Raw genomic sequence first — 27,043 nt, forward strand, 5'->3', positions numbered from 1 at the left:
TGGACAGAGGCAGGAGTGCAACTCGACAGCTGCAACTGCGACTGAGCAGCCCTTTTTAGGATCCACTCTGCTCACCCTGCACAGGGAGGGGGCTGGAAAAGGTGACCTAAATGTAGTCTGCCTCACCTCCCCCGACTGGATAACCACATCCAAATGGATCACCTTACTGCAGTCAAAACTGAACAATGAAATTTGGGACCTGGGCCATTCAAACCCTGATGGACCACCTGAAAAGTAACTGGCACATGAAGTCATGGGAAACCCAAACTCTCAACCTACCAAAATGGAAAAGGATCTTGTGGCGAGGATCCCAGTATTTTGAGATACAATTTAGATGACAGGAAATGGAGAAACAGAAAAAGAGGAAAGAACACATTGCAGCCCAACTCAACAATCCAGATCCTCCCATTGAGAAATGACTGTCTCAATTCTGACAAGATCTGTGGATCCTGGATCAGTCTCATTAACCACCTGCAGATCCACCAATGATAACTGACTTCCATAAAATGATAGCCAATCATCCTCAAACTCTGAGGGATTACCTATGATTTAGGAAATCAGGATAACTACTGTTGATTAATTTATTTTATATATGAAATATACTCTCATTATTTTTCCACTGCTCATAAATCACATTCAAAATATATTATGAGGGAAATGAAAATCTGTTTGAAGCCCCTAATTGGAAATAAAGAAGTATTTTACACAAACAGATTCTCCTTAACCAGATGGTTTCCACTGGTATTCACTACGAAAAAGCTTAGTTAAGGAGCTTATGTTCAACTACTTTGAAAGATGCCAGGAACAGTACTATTATGCCAGCAATTAATGTCATTCGGATGAGTCTCTCTGTCAATTTCCTCCTGGTATTCAACAGCTATTACAGCATATTTGGTTTCATGCTGATTTGATGTCCACCTCACAGCATAAAAGATCTTTCATCAGCAAAACTGTGTTTTTTAGCTTGATGGGACAAGTTTTTAATGCAAATTTAGCAATATTTGGGCATATTACCATTATTGCGGCATAAAATCCTATAGTATTTGTGTTACAGTTTTACCTCAGTCCTTGATCTATAAATATCACAGCACTCGTAGAGTATATACTGTATTGTTCATCAGAATTTTTTTGGTCCTTAATTTTTTAAACTATAACTATGTTTGCTACTGAATTTTGTTGACATGTTAGTCTGTACAAAGGCACTTTTCCATTGGCATGTTATTGAGCCATTTTATCAGCTAGAGTTCATCATGTGAATTTCACCAGTACCTCTTAGACACTGTTTGCTCTTTGGCATAATACAACCTTTCAGATATATCCACTCAACCAAATACATTTTATACCAAAATAATTTAAATTCAACTTGAACCCAAGTTGCCACATAATGTCAAACTTATGTGTTAGCCCCATAGATTTTCATATTATATTTTTCATAGCATGGAAAAATGTGTGTAGGCGGGTTAGAGATTTTTCAGATTTACAAACCCCAGACATTTTAATGCTGAAAAAACACCCAAGCACCCTCATGTATGAGTTAAAAGAAAACTGCTGCATATGGCAGTGGATAGGGTAAATGTTAAGATTTGTTTCGGATTTCGAGGTACAAAATGTGGATACTCATAATATGAATGGCAGCCACTTTTAAAAGCTTTCCTACTCCATAACAAAAGTGATATCCCTTATCCCTAAAAGGATATTTCATTGCCAGACCTCTGTTCACTACTCAGATCCAATAAGGAAGCTGAAATCTTCCAGTCACCTTCAAAACAGTGACATTTTCTGATTTGGTTGGAAGAACCAATCCTTAATATTTTGTTGTTGTTCTTGTTTTAAACTCACATAGTAGTAACTACTGCTGAGGGGTGGAGGACCTTATCACCTCCAGAGGAAGCTCTGGCCTCAGATCATTAAGAGGGGTGGTAGTCTTGTTCTTTACCTAGACTTCTCACCACTTCAGAACACTGCTGCAATAAGGTCCCTTTTCACCTGTTGCAGGCCAGACGGCTACACAATACTAGAACGCAGACTTGTGCAGCATGACAATGCATTAGTAACCTCAAAGCTCAATTACTATAACAGACAATTTTTAAAATGCTCCAGGTGATAAATCTCAGCAGCCCTCTAAGCCACCCAAGCTGCAGGCACATACCACCCCAGTATTATGCTGTCTTCACAGGCTTGCTGTTGAATTCCACATCAAAGTCAAGGTTTTGCTCTTCGCCTTCAGGGGACTGACCCAACTTACTTGAGAGATAAGGTCACTGATTCAGAGTGATCTGGATCACTTGGTAAACAGGAAGCAAGCAAACAACTTGTGTTTTAATGAGGCTAATTGTAAATGTATACATCTAGGAACAAAGAATGTAGGTCATACGGACAGGACGCGGGGACACTATCACATGACTGGGGATAGGGGTGGATAATCACCACCCCTGAACATGACCTCCTAATGTGACGCAGTCACCAAAAGAGCTAATGTAATCCTTGGCTGCATAAGCAGGAGAATCTAAGTAGACAGATTATTTTACCCCTACATTTGGCACTGGTGTGACCGCTGCTGAAATACTGTGTCCAGTTCTGGTGCCCACAGTTCAAGAATAATGTTGACAAATTGAAGAGCCTTCAGAGAAGAGCCACAAGATTGATTAAAGAATTAGAAAACATGTGTTATAGTGATAAATAGATTGAGCTTCTTGAATTTATTTTAGCAAAGAGAAGGTTAAGGGGTGACTTATTACAGGCTGTAGATACCTACATGGGGAACAAATATTCAATAATAGGCTCTTCAATCTAGTAAAGAAAGGTATAACATGGAAGTTAAACACAAATTCAGACTGGAAATAAACTGTAAAATTTTAACCGTAACCACTGGAACAATTTATCAAGGGTCATGTCAACATTGACAATTTTTAAATCAAGATGGGGTGTTTTTTCTAAAAGATATGCTCTAGGAATTATTTTGGGGAAGTTCTGTGGTCTGTGCTATACAAGAGGTCAGACTAGATGATCAGAGTGGTCCTTTCTGGCCTTGGAATCTATAAATCTCATCCTATAAGATCACAGTCTCCCATGGCTAGAGCAATAGAACTATCAGTCTCAAGAGTGAAGCTGGAGACAGAGCTTACCCAGCAACTAACCCACAGATCCTGAACTCTCTTCCAAAAGAGATTAGAATGACCACAAGCCTCAGTGCCTTCAGAAAGAAAAGTTTGACCCATTCATCCTTCAATACCCCAGAATTCACATTTTTCAAACAAGGGGTCTATAAAAATTTCTCCCTAACAAAGAAAGTCTTGTGATTAAGTTACAGAACTGAGATTTGGCTTCAGTTCCTGGCTCTTCTACAAACATAGTATAACACTGGGCATGACCCTTAAATCTCTCTGTATCTGTTGCAGGACCCAACTGTAAAGTGGGAATACTACTACCTTGTTACTTCACTGTGGGGGTTGTGAAGTCCATGCATGCCTGGACACTGCTCAGGTGAAAGCCACAGGAGTACTTAGAGAGACAAAATGGTGGAAGAGAAGAAGAGACACCTTGTGTTCACTACAATAATGTAGTCTCATACTCTGTAGTCAGATATCAAAGTGATGCTCATGTTATAAGACAGATAGATTCTCATCTTCCTCCTACAGGCAACATGCTTAGTAGTATTCCTTGATTCTGGAATTTCCTCTCTCTCATTTCCAACAGAGGTGACATTTGCTGAGTTTAAGGACATGCTGCCGAAGGACACAATAAAGGGGACCATAAGTTTTGTTTCTTTGGGGTGGGGAGGATTTTGTTGCGCCTATTTGTCATTGAGTTCAAAATGCTATGTATGAATACCTGCACTTGCAGGGTGTGACAGGAGCGATATTATGAAAAATAATCAGAATATTTTTAAAAATCAATGTCCCACATAGAGATAACATGAAAAGAAAGCTATAACGGGAAAGAAGAGTGCTTCCTAAAATAATACAAGGGCAGAAATAAGAGCTTTTAAAAAGAACTTTCATTACTTTACACTGAACATATTTGCAGTTTCCAAATTTATGGGTGTAGCTGTCAACATGTATATTTACTTTTACAATAGCTTTCTGGCTTAGTGAGGTCACCTGGAATGATTGTTCTTTTAAATTAAATTCCCTTTTGTAAAAGTTCATGCTGATTAGGGTTCCACCTGTTCTCTTGATTGGTGGCAGGTTCACCACCATCATGAAGGGGCAGTTAACTGACCTTTACATTTTAAATATCTGATAAAACTTTGAAGAGTACGAGAACTTCATTCAAGAAGCTACAACTCTACAACAACTGGCTTATTTATTAAAGTGTCTCTTCATAGAATGTAAAACATTAAAAATACCTGTTGGAACCATTAGTCTGGAAGGGCTGGAGAGCAAGCAGCTCAGTGTAAAAAACTTGAGTGAGAGAAGGCCACAAAACAAATCAATCACATTGTGATGCTGCCTCATTGCAACGGTCATCACATATTGGTGCAACATGACAAAGCAACGTTAGAATGTTTCACTGATTAGTTTGTCTTTCTCATACTCCATTTTTCTCCCAAGCTTCCTGGCTACTGGATTAAAGGTGGCATTTCCTTCTCTCATTTCTTCCTGACTTCTCTTTATTTGTTCTGCATTCCTCCATACAGACTGAACAGGAGAGAAACCTTGTGATGGCTGTTTCTTTCCTGCAGTATGATACCAGCCAGAGCATCAGAATCTCCAGTCAAACAGAGATTCCAAAATAAATCCTTGCAAGGACCCTTCCAGCAACGTGAGGCTCTTGAGTTATAAATTCAGGATTACCGAAGAATAAGACTATCTAGTGTGTCACCAACTAGTGCACAATTGTTTCCTATATGACTTTCTCCACAACCTTGTATACTCTTAAATTTGAATACCTCCAACACTTCCCTTGGAAATTTGTTCCCTAAACCTCTTGACCTACAGCTCAGACTTTTTTTGGTTTCATCCTAAAATCCTCAGTTATTCTTCCCCTTGTTAATGTTCATGCCCTTCCTATATTTATTTGTCGACTTGTAATACCCACTCTCACAGTCTATGTTTGGCCAAGTTACAGTAGTTTATTAGCCTTTGCTTGAAGGTCAGGCCTTCCAAGTTCTTCATCATTTTTATAGCTTTTCTTTGGATCATTTCCAATGTGTTGATTTCTTCCTTGAACTGGGGGCAAGCAAACTGTCCAGCATACTCCAAATGCAGGCAAACCACTGCTCTGTGAAGAAGTCAATTAGCCCCTGCTCCATGATGCTATTCCTTGCCTGAACAACCTAGTATTGCACTGTCTTTTTTGCCACTCACATCACATTGCAAGTTAATCACCATCACAGTTTATCACCATGCCAATTTTTTTCACCATTACTGCTGTGAAAGCATCTCTTTCCCAAGCATCTCAATAAGCACATGTGCAACCCTTCATTGCCACCTTTCCCCAGCAGCAGATTTGTCATATTCATGAAACATGTGGGTGTACCACTCAAATTACTTCCAGTTGCACTTTTGTTGTTATAGAACACTTATATCACTCTGCAAATTTACAGAAAATAGACACGACACATTCCCTGTCCCTGAAGAGCGTAAAATATATCCAGCAATCAAATGCTCCTCCATGATAGGTCATTCACCAGTAGTAGTAGTTCAAAGTGATTTAAAATGAAAGGTGAGATGAAATTGTGCAAAGAGAAAAAGGATAAAGGAAAAGAAGTTGTGCAGGGAGAGAAAAGAAAAAACCCAGAAAGAATACCATCAGCTAGTTCTTTCTGATCTTTAGAACTAATGCGATGGCAACAGTAGGTTCATTCTTCTGACTCTGAATTCACATAAGATGTTTAGCCTTAGTTCAAAATGAAAGAAGCAGTGGGAGTGGAACATGTTTCTGATGGCTGATATAGTCATTTTATTCATTATATTACTTATTTAATAGAACTAACAATGACAATCAAAAATCCTTTTGCAGTAAATGGCACTATCCTAAGCAAAGAGCAAGCTATTGGCTTATTACAAGTATTTTCTTCTACAGCTACGCTTCTTTCTTTGGGTCATTTTGTGGGGAATCCCTTTTTAGCACCTCAGCACCATTAAATATGCTGTGAAATTGGTGTGGTAATTTATTTATAGCTACCTATAGAATCACAGAATCATAGGACTGGAACGGACCTCGAGAGGTCATCTAGTCCAGTCCCCTGCACTCATGGCAGGACTAAGTATTATCTAGACCATCCCTGACAGGTGTTTCTCTAACCCGCTCTTAAAAATCTCCAGTGATGAAGATTCCACAACCACGCTAAGCAATTTATTCCAGTGCTTAACCACCCTGACACTCTGTCCAACATAAACCTCCGTTGCTGCAATTTAAGCCCCTTGCTTCTTGTCCTATCCTCAGAGATTAAGAACAATTTTTCTCCCTCCTCCTTGTAGCAACCTTTTACATACTTGAAAACTGTTATGTCCCCTCTCAGTCTTCTCTTTTCCAGACTAAACAAACCCAATTTTTTCAATCTTCCCTTATAGTTCATGTTTTCTAGACCTTTAATCATTTTTGTTGCTCTTCTCTGGACTCTCTCCAATTTGTCCACATCGTTCCTGAAATGCAGCACCCAGAACTGGACACAATACTCCAGTTGAGCCCTAATCAGCGTGGAGTAGAGCAGAAGAATTATGTCTTGTGTCTTGCTTACAACACACCTGCTAATACATTCCAGAAGGATGTTCACTTTTTTTGCAATAGCATTACTCATTACTCATATTTAGCTTGTGGTCCACTATGACCCCCAGATTCCTTTCTGCAGTACTCCTTCCTAGGCAATCATTTCCCATTTTGTATGTGTGCAATTGATTGTTCCTTCCTAAGTGGAGTACTTTGCATTTGTCCTTATTGAATTTCATCCTATATACCTAAGTCTATTACTCCAGTTTGTTCAGATCATTTTAAATTTTAATCCTGTCCTCCAAAGCACTTGCAACCTCTCCCATCTTGGTATCATCTGAAAACTTTATAAGTGTACTCTGTATGCCATTATCTAAATCACTGATGAAGATAATGAACAGAACTGGACCCAGAACTGATCCCTGCAGGACCCCACTTGTTATGCCCTTCCAGCATAACTGTGAACCACTAATAACTAATCTCCGGTAATGGGTGAAACAACAGTTTATTCTTGTTGTGTTTGTTAGCTTCTAATATAGTTTTCATTGATGTGTATAATGTAGATTCCTTTTGTTTTTTATTTACTGACCACCAGCAGCATAAAAGGTCCTGTACAAAACAGAGAACAATATCATTTCAAGTGTAAGCATCCTATTACCAGTTGTTTATTGTAGGTAAAATCACTCCTATTTTTGCAACAAATAGCATTAAGTGCCAATAGCGTTATCAATTTACAGAGCACATAAAGAGGAAATAAGGCAAAAAGCTATTTTTAATTTCTCTCCATATGCGTCAGTTAGTGTAAACCAGGAACATTTTCATACAGAGAGAGAGTGTATGAGCTATTATTTTCATTGCAACTACAATGAAAGCATCATTTTATTTCACCAGTGATTTTCAACCTGCGGTCCACAAACCCCTTGGGGGGTCCACAGACTATGTCTAAGATTTCAGGCTTTAACCTATATCCATGATGAAAAAAGTACAATTTGTATAGAATTAAAACATTGTGTATAGCCCCATTTGCAATATTAAAAATGCTACTAAGTTGGGATGAGGCAAACAGTAGGAAAAAATGAATATTTTAATTATCCTCATTTAGTCTACATGTTCTCAAATCACACCCTAAAAATCAAATACAGAAGCCAACACACATTTGAAATGGATATTACAAGTGAAGTGATCTCAAATATATTCATATATTGGAAAACATGTTAAAAGCACATAAAAAGCTGCAGCTTCAAACACTATTCACAAGTTAGGAGTGGGAAAAGTGAAAAAAAATTAAGCTTTTACTTTATGTAGCTCACTATTTATCCAAGCACACTTCAATGTGTAATTTACCCATCCTAAATGTACATCTGCCAGAATATCAACATTTAGGCTATGTCTACACTGCAGTTTACGTCAGCATAACTTGTCATTCAAGGGTGTGAATAAAGCACATACACCCCCCAGCGACATAAGTTACACCAACATAAGCACAGTGTAGAGAGTGTTATACCACCACTCATTGGTTTTATTATGCTGACAGGAGAGGACTTCATCAAATGCAGCGCAGCACTGTATGTGTAGACAAGCCCTAAATTACTGTAAGGACAAGGTGGGTGAGGTAGTATTTTTCTTTGGACCAACTTCTGTTGGTGAAACAAACAAGCTTTCGAGTTGCACAGAGCTCTTCAGATCTGGGAAAGGTACTCAAAGGTGGAACAGATTGTTTAGCATAAGAAATTAACATACATTCCAAGAGATTATTCGAGGCGAAGTGACCCATTAACACCTCTGCAGTCACAGGACAAAAGTGGGGGTTTAGTGGGTTACAGATTGTTGTAATAAGCCATAAATCCAGTGTCTTTATTAAGACCATGATTTTTAGTGTATAGCAAAATTAGGAATGTAAGCTCTTTTGAAGGTGTTGTGCAGCTTTTCTTTGAAGACGAGGACTGAGAGGTCACATAGGGAGCGATCATTCTGTGAAAAGTGTTTGCCCCGGGCAATATGGTGTTTGTGTGTTATTTTTCTGTGTGAGTTCATTCATGAGCATAGTGATGGTCTCATTTTACATACATAGTTGTTATTGGGGCATTTAGTGCATTAGATGAAGTATACCATATGTGATGGGCACGTGTTGGCCCCATAGATCTTGAAAGGAGTGCTGCGGGAGGTATAGATCATTGTAGCAGGGGAGATATGGCTGCAGGTTTTGCATCTGTTGTTATAACAGGGTCTGGTGCAGCATTGAGTTGATAGGCCCTAGTCTGTGGGGATTCTGAAACCATTAATGACAATTATTTTAAAGGGGGAGAAAAGCAAAAATTTTCTGTCAGCAAATAATTTTACGACCATCTCATGTGATAGGTTCAATGCCTCCTCTGCATTTAATCCTCTCTCATGTCCTACTCTGCTTTAAAAAAAATCTTTCAGGATTTTTTTTAATTAATTATACAAATCATTAGTATTAAAAAGGTAATGTAATGGTTTCAAGAACAAGCTTCACAGACTATCTGCATATTTAATCATCTCTACTAATAAATTTTTAATCATTCATTGAGTTCAGGTTCTTGTCTTGAAGCTTAACTTGATAACAAACCTAGCAACTGGTAGAACTAATTGGTACAGAACAAGTTAATAATTTATAAAAGGAAAAAGCACTGGGTGTTCTGAAGGTGTGCGGCGATCGCAAGTCACAGATATTTCCGGAAGGGAATAGACAAACAGCAGCAGATGGTAGGAATTCCATGATACACTGCTGCCATCCAGAGGCCAACTTTAAATATTGTTCACATTTCTTTCAGTTGGACTATAAAGCCAACTATAAAGTCAGATTCATTACATTTTAAATATTCATGCATTTCATTAAAGTTAACATTAATTGGGCTACCATACACATTGATTATGCATAGACCATCAAGTGTTTAACCTCTGAAAGCTTGAAAGCTTCAAATAACACACTGTGTCTCATCTTAGATGACTTTAGTGAAATCTTCAGTTATGGCCTGAATTAGGAAAAATTATATTCCAATGCTAAAGGATAACCATTTAAAATATCAGAGAAGTAATTAAAAATAATTTTATTAACTGATTGGGAGAATTGGTGCAAGTTATGTCTTGCTTCCATATATGTGCAAAAAAAAACCCTAAAATATTTGGAAAACTAATAAAAAGGTAGTAAAATCTCATTGACTGATAGACTACTTAAAGTATATTGTGGAAGCTTCCAATTACATATATATAAAAATGTTGAACATTCAACTTACAAATTAGTCAGCTGCTCTTTTTTGGTGAAAATGACAATTTCAAATTGTATATCATATTAAAAACAAGATGACTGATCTTTTGAACCAGGAAAGGTAAAGTCAGTTTTCAATATTTAATTAAAAAAAAATCTACAAAATATATTTTTCTTCCCTCAGAGAAAACACAGAATACTACAATCCCAAAAACAGAATGCCTATGCTACTGGCAACTTTTGACAGAAGACTGAATTCTTCCCCAACTTTTAGCCAATTATATATCTAATGCTGTAGTATTTATTTGGTTAACCATGACACAAAGCACTTGAGAATGTACATAACTTTAAGCATGTGCTTTAAGTCAATTTGACTTGAGCACATAAAGTGCTTTGTTGAATTGAAGACTTGCCTGTTAAGTAAAAAACATTTACAATCTTAATAAAATCTTGGAGTTTTTTTACTTTACATTAAAAGAGTTAGGAAATGGCAGATGTCATGTAAACTGAATTCTGCTCTTTTAACATATGTATTTGATAGTCTTTAATTATATCATCAATTTTTTCTCCATAGATTCCCTCCCTCAGGGCACAGGATAAAATATGTTCTAAGAACGAGGTAGCTTTTTAATATTTTTTATTCTGATCATACAGTGTGTCACTATGCCTTATTTACCGTTCACCATCCAAATTCTGCACTGGAATACTGAATTCACTTTTCAGGTGGTTTTCTGTAACAGTCAATGCTGTAGTATCAAAGTGTCTCTCAAACGTTAATGAGTGCACGTTCAACTACGTGGGAGATAGGAATGTTTATCATCCCCATTTCACAGAGTGCAAACTGAGCCACTGAGACTATGGCCAAAATTGGTAGTACGCACGCTAATTATGGTTCCTCAACCACTGGGCATCCAACTTGAGACATCTTGGAACAATTTTTCAAAATATTTAATATTTTTAACGTACAGAAGTTTGCCATTGACTTCAAAGTGTCCCAAATTTCACCCTTTATACCTTCCATGCACTGTGCAGACACTAAGTAATCCTCACAACATCCCTATGAGGTAGGTGAGAAAGTATCATCCATATTTTGCAGATGAGGAAGCTGACAGAGTTCCAAAGTCAAAGTCAGCATTGGAACTCATCTCTGGATTCCCTTCTCAACTTGGGCACCAAGAAAATGAGAAATACATAATTAGGGGCCACCTGGCAAAATTTTGGTTTAAGTGACAGCATCTCATTGAAAGTTCATGGCAGAGGCAAGGATGAACTAAGTTATCCTGGGTGAGATTCACCTGTCTTATTCACTACATGGCTTCCAACTTTTACTAGAAATGGGGCACTATCCACCCTGCATAACCTCTACAAGTGGCTAACAAAGAGCTTAATAAACAAGTTTGTACAATTTTGCCTGTTTAAGACTTGTTCGGAACACCAATAGTTTCTACATGTTAACCTCTCACTCAAGTTGTTTTTTCAGGTACTTCTACCACTATAATTTGATAAAAAAAAATTGTGTTGTCTTTTAAATACCAAATTCTTGGAAGAATTTCAGCTTAGTTTTCTGCTTTAGGCTAGTTTGTCAGAAGTATTGTTAAAATAAAAAAGACAACATTTTTGTCTTCAATACTTCCCAGGTGAAAAGCATTAAAAATGTTCAGACAGTCTGCCAGCTCACTGTACTATATTTTTCCATTAATTTAGCATTTGTGAAAAGTTCTGGATTGGAGAGCCATGGAGTCCTCTGTCCATAGAATAGATAAAGCAAAGTTGGCAGTTCAAACTCTTGAACTTACATTTCTCATCCCTGACCTGGAGGGACCCAAGGTGAAAGGATTCGGTCTCCACTTTCATTCAGTGGTTAACTTCTCTACTGAGAAGGTTGATGACTTGAGTGCCAGAACGGCAATTACAGTATTTTTGAAAGTGACACTTTCCTACTATGAAATGGACCAAAGTAAACAACTTGTTTTAAGTGTCAGATGACAACCTGTGGTCATTATTTGTCTAGTGATGTGGAGGATGTGTGTCTCTTTCTCACATTTGCAATCCCTGGAGCCATGCAATGCCCGGAAGTAAACCTATATACATGGTTAAATTGGGGTTCAACAAATTTCGTTAAATAATGCAATAGCAACTTGGGAGCTTTTTAATTAAAATTATTCTTAGAATAAAATTTGAGTTTATTTTCAGGTTTAATTTTAAAGTTAATGTATTTGGGATGCAAAAACCTTAAAATTCAGTATTAATTTGAATGAGATGATGGGCAACACAAGTTGCATCTTCAATGCATGTTCTGGAATGTTGCTTCTCTTCAGCCTGGTCTCTAGTAGAAAATTATGCCAGCTTAACTACATGACTCAAGGGTGTGAAGAATCAATTCCCCTGTGTGGTGTAGTTAGCTGACCTAACCCCCACCGTAGACAACAAAGTTGATGGAAGAGTTCTTCCTTTGATGGGAATGCGGACTACCTGCCTCAATAGGGAACCTCTCCTGTTGGTGTAGGTAGTGTCTACACTGCACTGAAGTGCTACAGTGGCGTAGATGTGGTACAACACTGTTGTATTCAAGAGTAGAGAGGTCAGGCTCTATTGTCATTTTGAAAACAAACATTTTTACATTTAAGAGGGAAGGGGCTCTGGTGTGTGGCACATGTTGAGTAAGGGTATTTTTTTTGTTTTTGTTTTTAAGTTTTTATGGAAGTACTAGAACACAAGTAGCTATTTAAAGGCCTTTGGAAAAAAGGCTGGAAGCTAATACTGCAAATTTGAACTAGTTGCTGTCCAATTGGTCAATAGTGCAATGTTATCAGCAAGCAGACTGAAAAGGAGTACTTGTGGCACCTTAGAGACTAACCAATTTATTTGAGCATACGCTTTCGTGAGCTACAGCTCACTTCATCGGATGCATACTGTGGAAAGTGTAGAAGATCTTTTTATACACACAAAGCATGAAAAAATACCTCCCCCCACCCCACTCTCCTGCTGGTAATAGCTTATCTAAAGTGATCACTCTCCTTACAATGTGTATGATAATCAAGTTGGGCCATTTCCAGCACAAAGCTGGAGAAAACCACAATCCAGTTTAACTCTTAACTTGGGAAGGAGTTACATTCCACATACCCTTACTTCCAAAATATAACACTAAAATCAAGGCCCTTTTAAGTGCCTATGGATAAATAAAAGATTGCACATATACACATGCATGTTATGTGCACTACAAAATACATATATGCACGCTCATATGCACATCAGCTCCAAATCTGTATAATAAAATGTGGTTCAAGTCACTACTTAAAGGAGAAAACCTATAAAGAGTACTATTACAGCAGCAATAGTACAATTCATAACACAACTGATCCAGAATTAGTCAAGACATTAGAAATAATTTTAATTGGTTAATTCAGAATATTTTCACTTTTGAATGCAAGAAGCCACAAAATAGCATTTAAAAATATAGCGCAAAATAATTTTGTTTTATTTACAAATTAAGTACAATCCAACTTCTAGAGTTTTTCCACCCAAAGTTCATGTTATACTCCACACACACACAATTTCTATTCCACAGTGTAGAGTATTTCTGAATGCAATTAACTCATTTATTAGTCATCTATTACTAACAAGGAGGCACCCTCCAATTTTATTTTGGTAAATAAAGTTGCATAATATTAAAAATATCTGTTTGCATTTGAAAAAAATTCCAGTGCTGCAACATTACATAATTTCACATGATTTCACATGAAATACTTTTTTCTGAAGTTGATTTTTGCAGTGACAATTACAAAGCAAAGGACTTTCTGTATGGAGCATATAAACTTTTCTTTGCATCTGAAATTCATCACCATTTCAATATAATGATTTTTGCCCCGAGGAAATTGCCTTAGAAAAGTGTTCTAGGATCTCCTTTTTTCCCTGTTTGGTGAACTGACTTGGTTTTTGTTAAAGAGCAATTCGGGCACAATAGTGTTTTAACTTGCAAGGTAATACTCCTTTATTGAGCTGGTAGAACTCCACAAGCTGGATGAGATCAGTAAATCTGGTGTGACCATCATCCAGTGTATAAAATAGCTTTCCGTCCTCTTCTAGCTGTAAAAGGGGAACAAACAAAAAGATAACAAAACACTATTGAGCCACAGTGTTTGTCAGACATTCAAAAATATGTACATTGTTGATCTTTAATGAAATCAGGCCTTGTGACATCTTTGTGTAGATTCATGCTCCTGAGTTATTTATAGTCTGTGGGGAAGGGGGGAACTTAGTGTTCATTCATAGCAAATTAAAAGTGACCAGTAGAAAAGTAGTGCATTCTCTAACTTCTTGTCAATTTTAGTTAAATACATAAGGTAAAAGGAAGCAAGACTGAATATGTATTAGAACATTAGGCCATGAAGACTGCTAATGTCAACACCTCTTATGCCTTCTCCTTTATTCAGAGAACATCTGATGATCACACATGCAAAGATTTAAACTGGAACCATAAAAACCTTGAGCCTTCATAAAACAAGAAAACTGAATTGAGATATACTCTCTCTCTCTCTCTCCAAAGAAAGAGGGGGAGGGACAGCTCAGGGGTTTGAGCATTGGCCTGCTAAACCCAGGATTGTGAGTTCAATCCTTGAGGGAGCCATTTAGGGATCTGGGGCAAAAATTGGGGATTGGTCCTGCTTTCAGCAGGGGGTTGGAATAGATGGCCTCCTGTGGTCCCTTCCAACCCTGATATTCTATGGAAGAGGTGTCATATTATAACTGCCTTTTGCCCTACGCTCGTAATACACAATGTTCTGTGTACCTAGTATATTTTGTGTAGCAACGGGTGGCTGTATATTCATAATTACTTTTGTGCACTGACGTAGCCTTTACTGCAAAAGGTGCTTCTAGGCAGGAGCCTTCTATTGTTGGTTACCATGATGGCGGCAGCACACGTTCATTGATGCCAGAGGCAGCAATAGGGGAGCAGGGGAGAGGAAAAAGACTCCTGCTGTTCCAGATCGCCATTAGCATGCTAGCCCCAGGAAGAGAGAGGGAGGAGAATACCCACTGTAAGGTTACCTTGGCTAACTTTAAAATCCACCCCCCCCACACACACAAAGATTTACAGGGAATATTCCCATTTTAAACTATTACAAATGAATAGCCCCATAATTTGCATCACCCAATTAATTCTTAAGCTAATTCTTTGGCTAATAGAATATCCTCAATCAGCAGAAAAGGGAATCTGAAGCCTCCTGGTACTAAAACATTTGATACTTAACAGTAATATTGATCAATTAATGAAAGAAGGCAATTTATAGGCAGTGGATAGTAGTGCATAAAAGACCCTAAAATGGTGATCGCATTGGAGTATCAGTTACTGCAGCAGAGAGGAAAGATGTAACCATCCTTCTGGGATGGATAAAATTAGTTCTCTTACCTGTAATTAAGGTTTCTCAGTGTAAGCAGCAGTTGCACTGGCCACAACTACTGGGTTATCCTACCCATTCTAAGTCTGGAGGCAGCTTCCTTTTTTCAGATTTCACCAGTCCAGGACCAAACACTACTAGGTAAGGAAGTGTTAACATATATGTCACACTGTGGGTCTGATCATGCCTATTTTCCAGCGAGAAATATGAAGATGCATGGTCATCCATGGGACTCTACGCATGCATACAACGATCATGCCAACATGATAGACATTGCAGAGCTGAAACATTTAGGAGAGCTGAGGCATTTGTTAATCAGGAATTAAAATTTAACAATATTTTTTTTGTTATTCCCAAACTGATGTTTGCCTTGAATTACATGAATATTTCCTCAAGGGAAATAGCTCTTCAGAAGATAAATGAGGAAACCATAGTGTCCAAGAATCTGACATGTTCAGCATGTTTGCAAGGTTGTTATTCTGAATGACTGATCTTTTATTAGAAGATGATTGTCCGAGAACTAGTGTAATTGTATCCCTTTCCTCTCTCAACTTGAGCAGCTGAATAGTGATTAGCGTTCTAGACATTAGAAGACACTAAACTGGGAGGAGTGGTAGATACGCTGGAGGGTAGGGATAGGATACAGAGGGACCCAGACAAATTGGAGGACTGGGCCAAAAGAAATCGGGTGAGGTTCAACAAGGACAAGTGCAGAGTCCTGCACTTAGGACGGAAGAATCCAATGCACCGCTACAGACTAGGGACCGAATGGCTAGGCAGCAGTTCTGCAGAGAAGGACCTAGGGGTTACAGTGGACGATAAGCTGGCTATGAGTCAACAGTGTGCCCTTGTTGCCGAGAAGGCCAAAGGCATTTTGGGGTGTACAAGTAGGGGCACTGCCAGCAGATCGAGGGACGTGATCATTCCCCCTCTATTCGACATTGGTGAGGCCTCATCTGGAGTACTGTGTCCAGTTTTGGGCCCCACACTACAAGAAGGATGTGGAGAAATTGGAGAGAGTCCAAGCGAAGGGCAACAAAAATGATTAGGGGACTGGAACACATGACTTATGAGGAGAGGCTGAGGGAATTGGGATTGTTTAGTCTGCAGAAGAGAAGAATGAGGGGGGATTTGATAGCTGCTTTGAACTACCTGAAAGGTGGATCCAAAGAGGATGGATCTAGACTATTCTCAGTGATAGCAGATGACAGGACAAGGAGTAACGGTCTCAAGTTGCAGTGGGGGAGATTTAGGTTGGATATTAGGAAAAACTTTTTCACTAGGAGGGTGGTGAAACCCTGGAATGCGTTACCTAGGGAGGTGGTGGAATCCCCTTCCTTAGAAGTTTTTAAGGTCAGGCTTGACAAAGCCCTGGCTGGGATGATTTAGTTGGGGATTGGTCCTGCTCTGGGCAGGGGTTGGACTAGAGGACCTCCAGAGGTCCCTTCCAACTCTGATATTCTATGATTCTAAGAGCAGAATATATGGTGATTAATTGGTAGTGGTGGCCCAGAGTCATAAAGCACAAATTGGGAATGGAACATACAGCAATGAAGGATTTTTTTTAAAAGGAATGTTCAAACATTTTCATAGATGGTGTAGCTCATAACAAAGAAATTGTCTCCTACCATACCCCCTTCCAGCTTCCCAATCACACATCCATTTGTGAATATGCAACATCCCTTCACGAATTGCTGAATAGATTGCTAATATTGGAGACACTGGAGAAATGCTGCTCTCTATTAAATCCGGGAACTCTTTTGATGTGTTCTCTCAGATCTGGAAGGCTAGACTCTTGACTGCAAATGCTACCAAGCAGATATTTCCTCTTCCTCCACCAGGGATCCTATTGCAGGAGAGAGAGGTTTTAGCAGCCATAAAGGATGAACAATACTTGTATTTTTTGCACAGTGCTTCTGTTTGGCAGAACAACCTGCAGAGGTGTATGAGAAATGACTGGCTTTTTGAGAAGGAAAGAAGGGGTACGTCTGGGTCAGAGGGGAGTGGAACTTTCTAAAGAACCACCGAAGTTTCCTCCACAGGAGAAGATAAAGAGCTAGGGGCCTGTTTCCTGATGGGGGAAAGAGAAGGTGGTCTCTGTTTAGCAAGTCAAAGGGGTGCCATGCTGATGGGACTGAATCATTCAGTTTTTTTATGGAATCTAAAAAGCTGTTTCAACTATATTCCATCTGATCCAAGGACAGATAGGAAACAACTGGATAATGGAAGTGCATCATCAGTGGCCCTGACTATAGGGAACACAGGGTGGGTCCAAAGAGGAAAGACACTGGTGCCAAGAGTCCTCTCCTTGAGCTATTTAGGCCAGAGATACCACCACGACTACCCCATCTGTCACAACAGTGCAAAACTGTGGACATTTTTGTCCTGGCACTGACTTTGCTTAATGGTTCACAATGCTTAAGGGGTTATGGGCTGGTTTTCAAGCACTAGATCAGATTTACTGAATCCCCTGAAGTGTTTCAGCTCCATTTTGCAGCAAAGAGGGAGGTTTCTACGATACTGGCTACAGGAGCAGGGTAAAGCATGGAAATACCAAATGGTGGCCCTCTGAAATCTCATTGGAGCCAGTGAGTCAGGGGAAAGAACATTTGGGGAAGTGCCCAGTCTTGCAGAATAGAAGAATCCCCTGAAAAACCCAACAGGGGAACCTAATTATCAAGAGGTCTGGAGATTTTGGATAGAAGACAGTCTGGGAGGGAGGTTCTTTGAGAAGTAGTAGTTGTGGCTCCTAGGTAAAGGCAAAGCACTAGGGCTAAAGCAGTGCATGAAAATATATTTCAACGTGAAGCAGGATGGAAAGAAAGTGGAAGAACTTTAATACTGCCTCCAGAATCAGTGGAATGGATAGGATGACTCCACTGTCATGTCAAGAGCATCACATGTGATGTAATTGCTTTCACTGAGAAAGTAAGGAAAATATTGCTGTACCTCAGTAAATCCACAAGGGATTTCAAGATTAACCCCAGGTAATTGATCTGTAAAAGCATTATATCAATTTTAACCAAAAAGTGAATGTACACTGAGGAAGAGTGAGAATACCTATCTACCCTACTGGCCTTGTACCTAGATACACCAAGGCAACATGGGGCAGGAAATGGGGCCTGTGATGCTGTATGGAAAGTGGGGGACACTTTAGGATATTATTAACACCAATATTGTAAAATGGCAATGGGTGATAGCAGATATGCCATGTAAAGTATCTGCAAAAATATTATAATTTGTAAGGTATGATATCTTGTTATGTGTTTGTATCACCTTTGTATTGTAACATATATACATGGTATGTCTGTAGTTCCAAACTTGTGCTGTGCATCTTGGTGACACCCCCAGACAGGTTGGCATTAGAACTGCCTACCCTGCTTGACAACCCATTCAGGAACATCAGCTATACAATTGACCCACTGAGAGAAGGCAAGGGATACACCTTGTGACTCAGCAAGGCACGCAGGGGCATGCTTATGGACAGAACTCTAAGGTTTCCAGGCCATGTGCTGGGCAGCTTGTGTTCAGAACAAAGATGATCAAGCTGCATAGCAAAAGATGATAAAAGGCAGCTGTACCTTCTGCTTTTTGTCTTCATTCCTGTTTCTTATCTCTGGAAGAATTTTGCTACAAATGAAGCTCTAAACAAAGGACTCTGTGTGTTACAGAGGGACTTTCAAGCCAGCAGACTCACCAATTCTGCTAGGAACCTGATAGACTGTGAAGTCTTTGTATGTATGTGACTGCTTTACCATCTCTCTTCTTGTTCTTCACCCCGCCCTCCTTTAGAATAGACCTTTAGTTTTAGACATTAAAAGGACTGGCTGACAGCATTGTATTTTGGGTAAGATCCAAACCTATATTGACCTGGTAATGTGGCTGACCCTTTGGGATCAGAAGAGCATTTTATATATGTGAGCAGAGTTTTTTAAATAACTACTCACTGTACGGGTCCTATGTGCTGACTGAGAGCTTCTTGATAACCAGTCGGGGGGGGGGGGGCGTTGTCAGAAGCACAGTTAGTGACTGGCTGGGGAGTTTAACTTCAGTGTTACCCACCAGTCTTGGTAGTATCTGCTCTCCCTTTTGCAGCCTACCCTGACCTTGTCATTTCCAGTGAGGGCTGCCTCAGGCACCCAGGTCACTGAACCAAAAAGACTGGGCCCTGAGACATGAAGGAAGCGGCTCTGAACAGAGGCAGTGCCTGTGCATGTGGCTAAGATTTCTAACCTAGGTGGGTCCATTTAACTGAAATTTAAGAAAAAAAAAAAGGTGTGGGGCCAGGAGGCTGTGAGACATTTGAAAATAAAACATTTTCATCCCATAAGAGGTGTTTCTATTTAGTTTGAAAAATAGACTTGCCTTCATCTTAAGACAGCTCACACAAAACCCAAACGATATTGCCAAATCTTATAACAAATCAAGCTGCAAGTTCCATAAATGTTTAATTCTGTCTATGCAGGGTTGTTGTAACTGTGCTGGTCCCAGAATATTAGACACACAAGGTGAGTGAGAGAATAGCTTTTGTTGGACCAACTTCTGTTGGTGAGCGAGACAAGCTTTTCTAAGCTTTTCTAGTGTCTAATACTGTAGTACCAATATCTACCATCTTCCATATACCAGAAAAAATAACTTCAGAAGTTTGGCATGCTATTATGCCTTTTCAATTATACACAAATTAACAAGTGTTACTTACTGGTACAATTTGAAAGTGCTTTATTTTTAGTCCATGGCTCATTGACAATACAAACGTTTTGGGGTTACTTTGGCTATCCCGTACCAAGAAAACCCTAGGGAGAGAGATTAGGAATTTTCAAAGTAAGCTCATGTTGAATTGTTAGAAATTTATGGTAGCTTTCCAATGAACACTGTAATGAATTGCTAACACAGTATTAATGAACATCAATAATAAGTCAATCCATCAATTTTGTAACAAAGTTTAATTTCAAGAGTTCTGCTTTAAATCTTTATATGTTTTGAGAAAATATCAGAATTGGAAATACAAGCTTTAAAATAGTCTATTTAATCAAACACTGTCTCTCATGTGAAAAAAATATGCATCTACACAATGATAGATACAGCAGCTGTTATGTATGTCAATGTCAAGATGTAGCTTTTTATCACAGACATAAAAACATGTTTAAGAGTTTGCACTTTTAGCAAAGTTTTGACCAAGATCTTGACAGCTATCAAAATCACAAATTATACAGGGGTAGAATGCCAAGAATTGGCAGCCTGTGATTTTTCACATTGGAATTGTAAAAACTTATTTATTTTCATCAGAAAAAGCCACAGGCACCAATCACCAGTCGATTGACATACGGAAATTTTACCTTAGAAAGTACTTCAGAGCAAAGGAAAACATTTCAGTTTCTATATTCAATAGAATATATCCAATTGATACATTGCTACTTATTTCTTTTAATCTTCAAATAGTATGGCTGGAATTTGGACATCTAATTCCATTAAGGGCTTTCGAAATTCCCAGTCTATGTGAGTGTTGCTCATGTGGCATAAGAGCAAAAGCATATAACATAGCTTGCAAAGTTAGCAGTTCCATGGAAAGTTTATAGGAGATATGGTACAAGACTTGACGCTGACCATATTGTTACAGTTGGCAAATATCTGCATACAACAAACATTAACATCTGTAGAGCAGGAAAATTCCCCTTCAGGATCAAACTCTCAAGCTTACAATACTGGTTGTTTTATTGCAGAGCTCAAGTAAAATATTCTTAATTATCAACAGACCCAATCTTCGTTGGGCTGTTCTAAGATTTGAAAAGCCATTCCAGACCAGTTTTTCTGACAGCCATTGTCCTGGGCACTGTTGCAGCTGGAGGGATGAGGAGGGAGGCTGTCAGGGTGTCTCCCTCCCCACTGCTTACCCTATCTCTATAGAGCAGGGCACGACATGACAGGGCTCAGGAGGGAGGGAGTTTGGTGGCAGCAGCTGCTGTCTTAACTTGCTGATCTACTTAAAAAGGCAGTGTACTTAGAGTGGGGTCAGCTTACTTAAAGCTCTCCCTCTCTCACACACACACACACACACACACACACACACACGCTGTGTGTCGCTGGCTATCCCTCCATTTGTGCTGCCTTGTAGAGTGTGAGGCTACATTAACAATAAGGTGTTAACCCTTGAGGGCTCAGCCAAGTGCTAGTTCATCATTTAGCAGTAAGACATTCCCTGGGAAATATTCCACCCTCTGACTTCACCACCTCAACCAAGCTTCACAATCATCATTGCTGTGTACAGTATTAAATTGTTTGTTTAAAACTGTGTCTGTATTTTGACTGGTGAAAAAAATTTCCCTGGAACCTAACGACCCCCCCCCCATTTACATCAATTCTTATGGGGAAATTGGATTCACTTAACATTGTTTAGTTTAAAGTCACATTTTTCAGGAACATAACTAGAACATTAAGCGAGGAATCACTGTAGCTTAAAGATATAGAACAAAGCGGTTGGTACAGTTGGAGGGGAGACAATCTGGACTGGACGAATAATACAGAACAGAGAGGGGTAACCACTCCAAAATAAAAAAAAAGGAAAATGAAGAACGAATCCATTGAAGGAGAAATCCACATGGGTAGAGAATATATGAGTGGCTGCCTCTTGTAGTCACCAGTAGACTAAAAACTAGTCTGCTATCCTCCCCATGCACATGCTGGCAGGGTGTAAGGGTAGTGAGCAACTTGGCCCCGCACACACCACCTCCAACAGACAATTACATGCAAGCGGGAAGCTGTTAGGAAAGTTGTGTGGGAAACGAGGATGATAGGAAACTTATAGGGCCCTCCATTGGCTCATATAGGCCTCCAAACTGCTACACATTCATGTAAGTCCCAAAGCTTTTGAGGTTCTCCCATCACCAATGTAGGTATTGTTATAACCACCATAAAGGAGGATTTATTAGCAATTTTGAAGTTCCTGATCATTTTATATTAAAATAAACTAAAATTCACCAGGATGACCTCAGAACCCTTGTGCTTGGCTCATTTGGAGACATGTCCATGGGAAGAAAAAAAATACATATATCGGCAACTATGCATATATTATACCAGTAAAAGTACCTAATTGGGTTTAAATGAGTTATAGAGTGATTAATATACTTAGATGTTTCTAAAAAGTTTTCCCACACCATCTAGTTGCCTAAAAATCATCTCTTTGCCCTTTCCAGGGCTGTGCAAAAAAGTTTTCAGGCTACAGTTAGATCCCATGTATAAATCATATGGTATTTTATAACTCTTAACATTAAGGATGGGCAAACTGGTCCAGAAAACATACAAACAATTTCATTATTTGAGCATTGCACTTTACAGACATTCAAAATAAAGGCCCCCATCCTAAGCAGCCTACTGTCTAAATTAAACAACAATATGGATAATTACATCAGACCACAAAAGAAGAGGCTGGAAAGGAGGATCAGGACTCTGCCAACACATTCATAATTTCATTTTAGGGCACATTATAAGGCCCTCTCATTTCAACAGCCCTGTCTTTACTGGGCCCCATCCTTTGTTTTTTTAGTTATTTATTTTTTAAACTAGTTAAAGCCTTTCTTAACCCTGTTTTTGTGTTAAGTGTGGCTTATTTCCTTTTAGATGATGGGGTCCCTCAACCCTAAACTATCCTTATGTATGCTTGAGGAGCTTTAAAGCCTACATAACAAACAAAAGTATCCAGGGATAGTTTTTGACACACATCTAAAACCCATCATCCTCCCCCATTAAGCCCACCCTATGTCTAAAAACCATCAACCCCCCACCTACACATACAAACACGCATACCTCGGGTGTCAAAGCCCAAATAACCCTGATTTGTAAGAAGTTCCCCGCTTGACCAAATGCATAGTGAACTGGGGTCTTATGATGATTATGATTACAACAATGACAACATTATCCTTTCCATATATCAGAAGCCTAATAGTTTTAAATCCTGTCAGCAATTTATTAACTAAAAATCCTTCAAATAGCCACTAAGAGTCAAATATCATAACCATAATCTCGCTGAAGCTTCTGCCATGCTTTAAAGCAAATATCATTGCTTAAAATTTAGTAGATCCAAAATGAAACATCACAGAGTACGCATTAATATATATATATAGACACACACACACACACCACATCAGTTGTGTGTCAGCCATAAATGTATTTTATTTTTTTGTTGCATTTCCTAAGCTCCACAGAAAAACCAACAAACACATAAACTTGGATTAAAAGTAAAATAAAGATTTAGCGACAAATGCTTTCAAAATTATTATGCACTACTTCACCTAAACTTGGCATGTAGTAAAACTTGGGAAGAAAAACGGCCTAGACACATGCAGTGCTCAGAGACAAACTTTCCAGAAAATAGACAAGTTTGTAAAATTGCTGGAGATTAGATCTGTGACTCATTAGTATTCCCTTCATCCCTTGAGAAAGCAGTTGTACCATGATGAGTCTCAAAAAATGCTTTAAAAATTGTTGGTATCTGTAATTAGGTTCAGCACTCTCTTCACGTGATGGCACCATTATCAGCCTGCTGCAGTTCCTTTCCATGATAGCCCTTGTTAAACTATTAACTTTCCTCTTTTATAAGCCAGTATAAACATTATTTATCAGGACACACATTAGAACAGCAGCCTATAATCTGTTTGCATCTGCATAGTGGGTTTCATTGCCTGGAACAGTATCTTTGAATTGACACCCACCAAGGCTCTGCTCAAGGAATGCAGAATTTTGCCTGATACATGGGCAAGCCTATACAGAAAGAACATCTTATTACCCCCATGCAAAGCCTCTACATTCATGGTAGTAGTTCATTTTTTCAGACAACTAAGCAAGTGAAACATTTGTCACATGTTGTATTATCGGTATTTGTGAAAGACTTCTATGCCAGTTTCCGCTAATGTCTAGTACACAATTTGGGCAGATATATGTGTTCAACACAAGCTGCCAGTCCATGATTACTGGTACAACCAGTTTCAAATAATTCTAGACAGTCTATTCGACAAGATCCCTCCCATCAAACTGCAATGCACATCTCTCTATAGACACCAGGGTATTATCACACACTAACATGGTACAGAGGTAACTTTGAGTCACTTTCTAGGACCTTTCAAGGCTCAAATGGTATTGCTCTTTGCTCCTCAATCCACTGTTTCTTTTCATTTTTTTCCATTTAAAACCCGGTTTTGCATTTTGGTTCTACTAAAATATGGCTCAACTTTAAATCTGCACACCTCAGAAACATTACTTGCTGGGTTTATTACTAGAAATAATACTTCCCTTTATTAGACCAGCTTCTAATATCATTGCAGTGAAACAGAATTCAAGGAGGATGGAGCTCTTGGTTTTGCAGCTGAGATTCAGAGCTCTACAATGGAAAATGTTTTCAGCCCTGTGAGCCACTTTTTGTGCAGCCCTTTCTGACAGATATAGGAAACTGTGTTAAATCAGTGATCTGAAGGGGTTTCCATTACTCTAAGCTTCAGAAAGATTTGAAGTGGTGGCCCAATATAATAGGTTAGACAGATAAGAGTTCATATCTGGAAGGCCAGCAGGTAGGCCAAAATAAGAGGGGAATGTATACAGGTAAATTATGGGACTGAGGAAGCCCTAAACTTTAATCACAAAATGCAGCTGTATTACAGGAAGGCAGGAGAAGAGATTTAGAAGCAATAAAATAAATATGAAGATTTGGACAAATAAATATGTATTATCTTTGTACTTTTTTCAGAGAAATACTTTAAATATTCTATCATTAGAAGACTAAATGACTCATCCTGAAGTTCAACATTTACGCTCTCTCGCAATTACTTTCATAGCATCTCTGCTCAGTTTACAAATTAAATGGATTCTTCCAACAGCCAGCACTAGAAACTCAACCTTGGATTTGAAAGTCAAGCAGCGTTTTCTGATTCATCATGAGTAAGTGATGCCGGAATTCAATTTTAGGCCCTGATCTTACAGTTGACAGTGCAGAAAACAGAGTGTTGTGCCAATCCGAGCCCATTGATTTCAACATGGCTCTGTGCAAATGCAGCAGTCCATCCACTCAAGTGCAGGATCAGAACTTTAGAGCACTGTTTTATTGAACAAGAAAGATGCCTAATACAATCCAAATCATTCTCCAATAACTCTAATAATATGAATGTTTTTTATATTATTTACATTAAGTAAGCAGATATCACAACACAACCCCTTCAACAAGCAAATAATGTTTCTACATAGTTATTTTTCTGACCATACCTACAACCCAAAAAAGTTAAGAAAAAGAATCAGCTTACCCATCTACAAGTCCTTGCTGTAAAATAAGTCGTTGAGCTTCATCCCTAGAGATTTTATGGTGAAACCACAATTGTGTTCTGTGTATAGCTAGAAAAATTATAAAGATCTTAGTTTTAACAATATTGTTTTATCACAAACATTATTGCATCTCTTCTACGGCTGTAAATTAACTCACACATACCTACACTGGATGTGGCGCTTTGAGAAGTGGTAGGACTTCCATGTGTGTTGAGTCGTAAACACCCTTTTCTCTGAGTGGGAGAGGAAAAAAAAAATGTGTCAAAGCTTTCTGTGTGAGAATAAAATTAGATAAAATACTTTGAAAAAAGTAGAGGTGTTTATACCCGCCATGCTAACCCTTCTTCAACTGCAACTGAAAGGGCTTCTGTTGGATTTTCAATAACTCTGCTTCTATGTCCTGAGAAGTCCATTGCTACCAAGGAATTTTCTGAAATGCTTCTCTGGGGGAGGGAGGGGGCAAAAAGAGGGGAATTCAGATTTGAAAGAAAAAAAAAGTTTAGGAGGTTTCTAAACCTTATTTTGAAATATTATATTTTGCCAGTTGTGTTTCAAATTTTTGCAAGGCTTTCCCCTCTCAACCAAGATTTGTTTCACTTTGGACAACATTTGTAGTTCTAATTCTCTTCAAGGGGGACTATCCAGCTGAACTTTAAGGTTTGGCCAGTCGGCAAGATAATTGTGGGAGGAAGGAGAAGGTAATGGCTACTTAGTATTGTAAGACTTATAATGTGTCTTGTTTTTGCATCACTGCAGCCTATAGTACCTGGTCTGAAGATGCTTAAGCTACTGAAGACTGGTCCTCACCAGCTGTAGTTGAGGCTGTGGATTTAAACTATCTCAGCTTGCTATTTATGGCTAGTTAAGACAGTTGTCATGAGACACTGGACACAAACTTTTGCTTTGCTTACTTCAAACGAAAGCCTTCATCTACCAAAAAAGCCACACAGGTCGGAATTTGAGTATGTAGTCTCATTAATGCTATCAAACTAGATCCGTACAAAATAACTGTACTCACACATTGAGAAGTAATTTCAACTTCCCTGAAACTCAAATACGGTTACAAAAAAAACCAAAAAACCAACACAGTGAACCACTTCCAAAGGACTAAACATTTCCAAGACGATTCTGTAATATTCCATCGCTGTTCTGTGACTCTGATACATTAAGAGAGAGGGGAAGTCAAACAAGGATGCAATTTCCTTTTCAATGGCCACACTGAATAGAATAGAAAAAGATAAGGAAAGAAAACTGCAAACCATGAAAAAACAATGCAACCTTTTTGATTGCTAAATCATACACTGATGTGACTGCTATGGTACAGTTGTGAAAATATAGCTTTTTCCAAGGTCCCATCTAAATTTAAGAGTGGATAGACGATGGGCCTACCTACTATTACTGCTTTTGAAAACTGCTAAACATGCACCACTGAATATGATTTGGTGCTCAAAATGCAGAC

General features: G+C 38.7%; 1 protein-coding gene across 6 annotated transcripts in view; it reads right to left on the reverse strand.

The window, feature by feature from the left end:
* GRB14 (growth factor receptor bound protein 14) overlaps nt 1-27,043 on the reverse strand; it is a 134,336-nt gene that overhangs the window by 18,267 nt on the left and 89,026 nt on the right. For 2 of the 6 annotated variants that reach the window (XM_084642987.1, XM_084642986.1), the window contains 5 exons: nt 25,911-26,027; nt 25,748-25,817; nt 25,566-25,653; nt 19,982-20,075; nt 13,349-13,969 (listed from right to left, as the gene is read on the reverse strand). In XM_084642987.1, the coding sequence (XP_084499113.1) occupies nt 13,823-13,969; nt 19,982-20,075; nt 25,566-25,653; nt 25,748-25,817; nt 25,911-26,027 (516 nt within the window). In that variant the 3' untranslated portion in view covers nt 13,349-13,822. Of the gene's footprint in view, nt 1-13,348; nt 13,970-19,981; nt 20,076-25,565; nt 25,654-25,747; nt 25,818-25,910; nt 26,028-27,043 lie in introns of those variants that run through there. The other 4 variants (XM_084642989.1, XM_084642988.1, XM_084642990.1 and 1 more) reach the window with 3 other exon arrangements.

The sequence above is a fragment of the Lepidochelys olivacea genome (assembly GCF_965140295.1).
Source record: "Lepidochelys olivacea isolate rLepOli2 genome assembly, chromosome: 11".
NCBI classification, from domain to species: domain Eukaryota; kingdom Metazoa; phylum Chordata; order Testudines; family Cheloniidae; genus Lepidochelys; species Lepidochelys olivacea.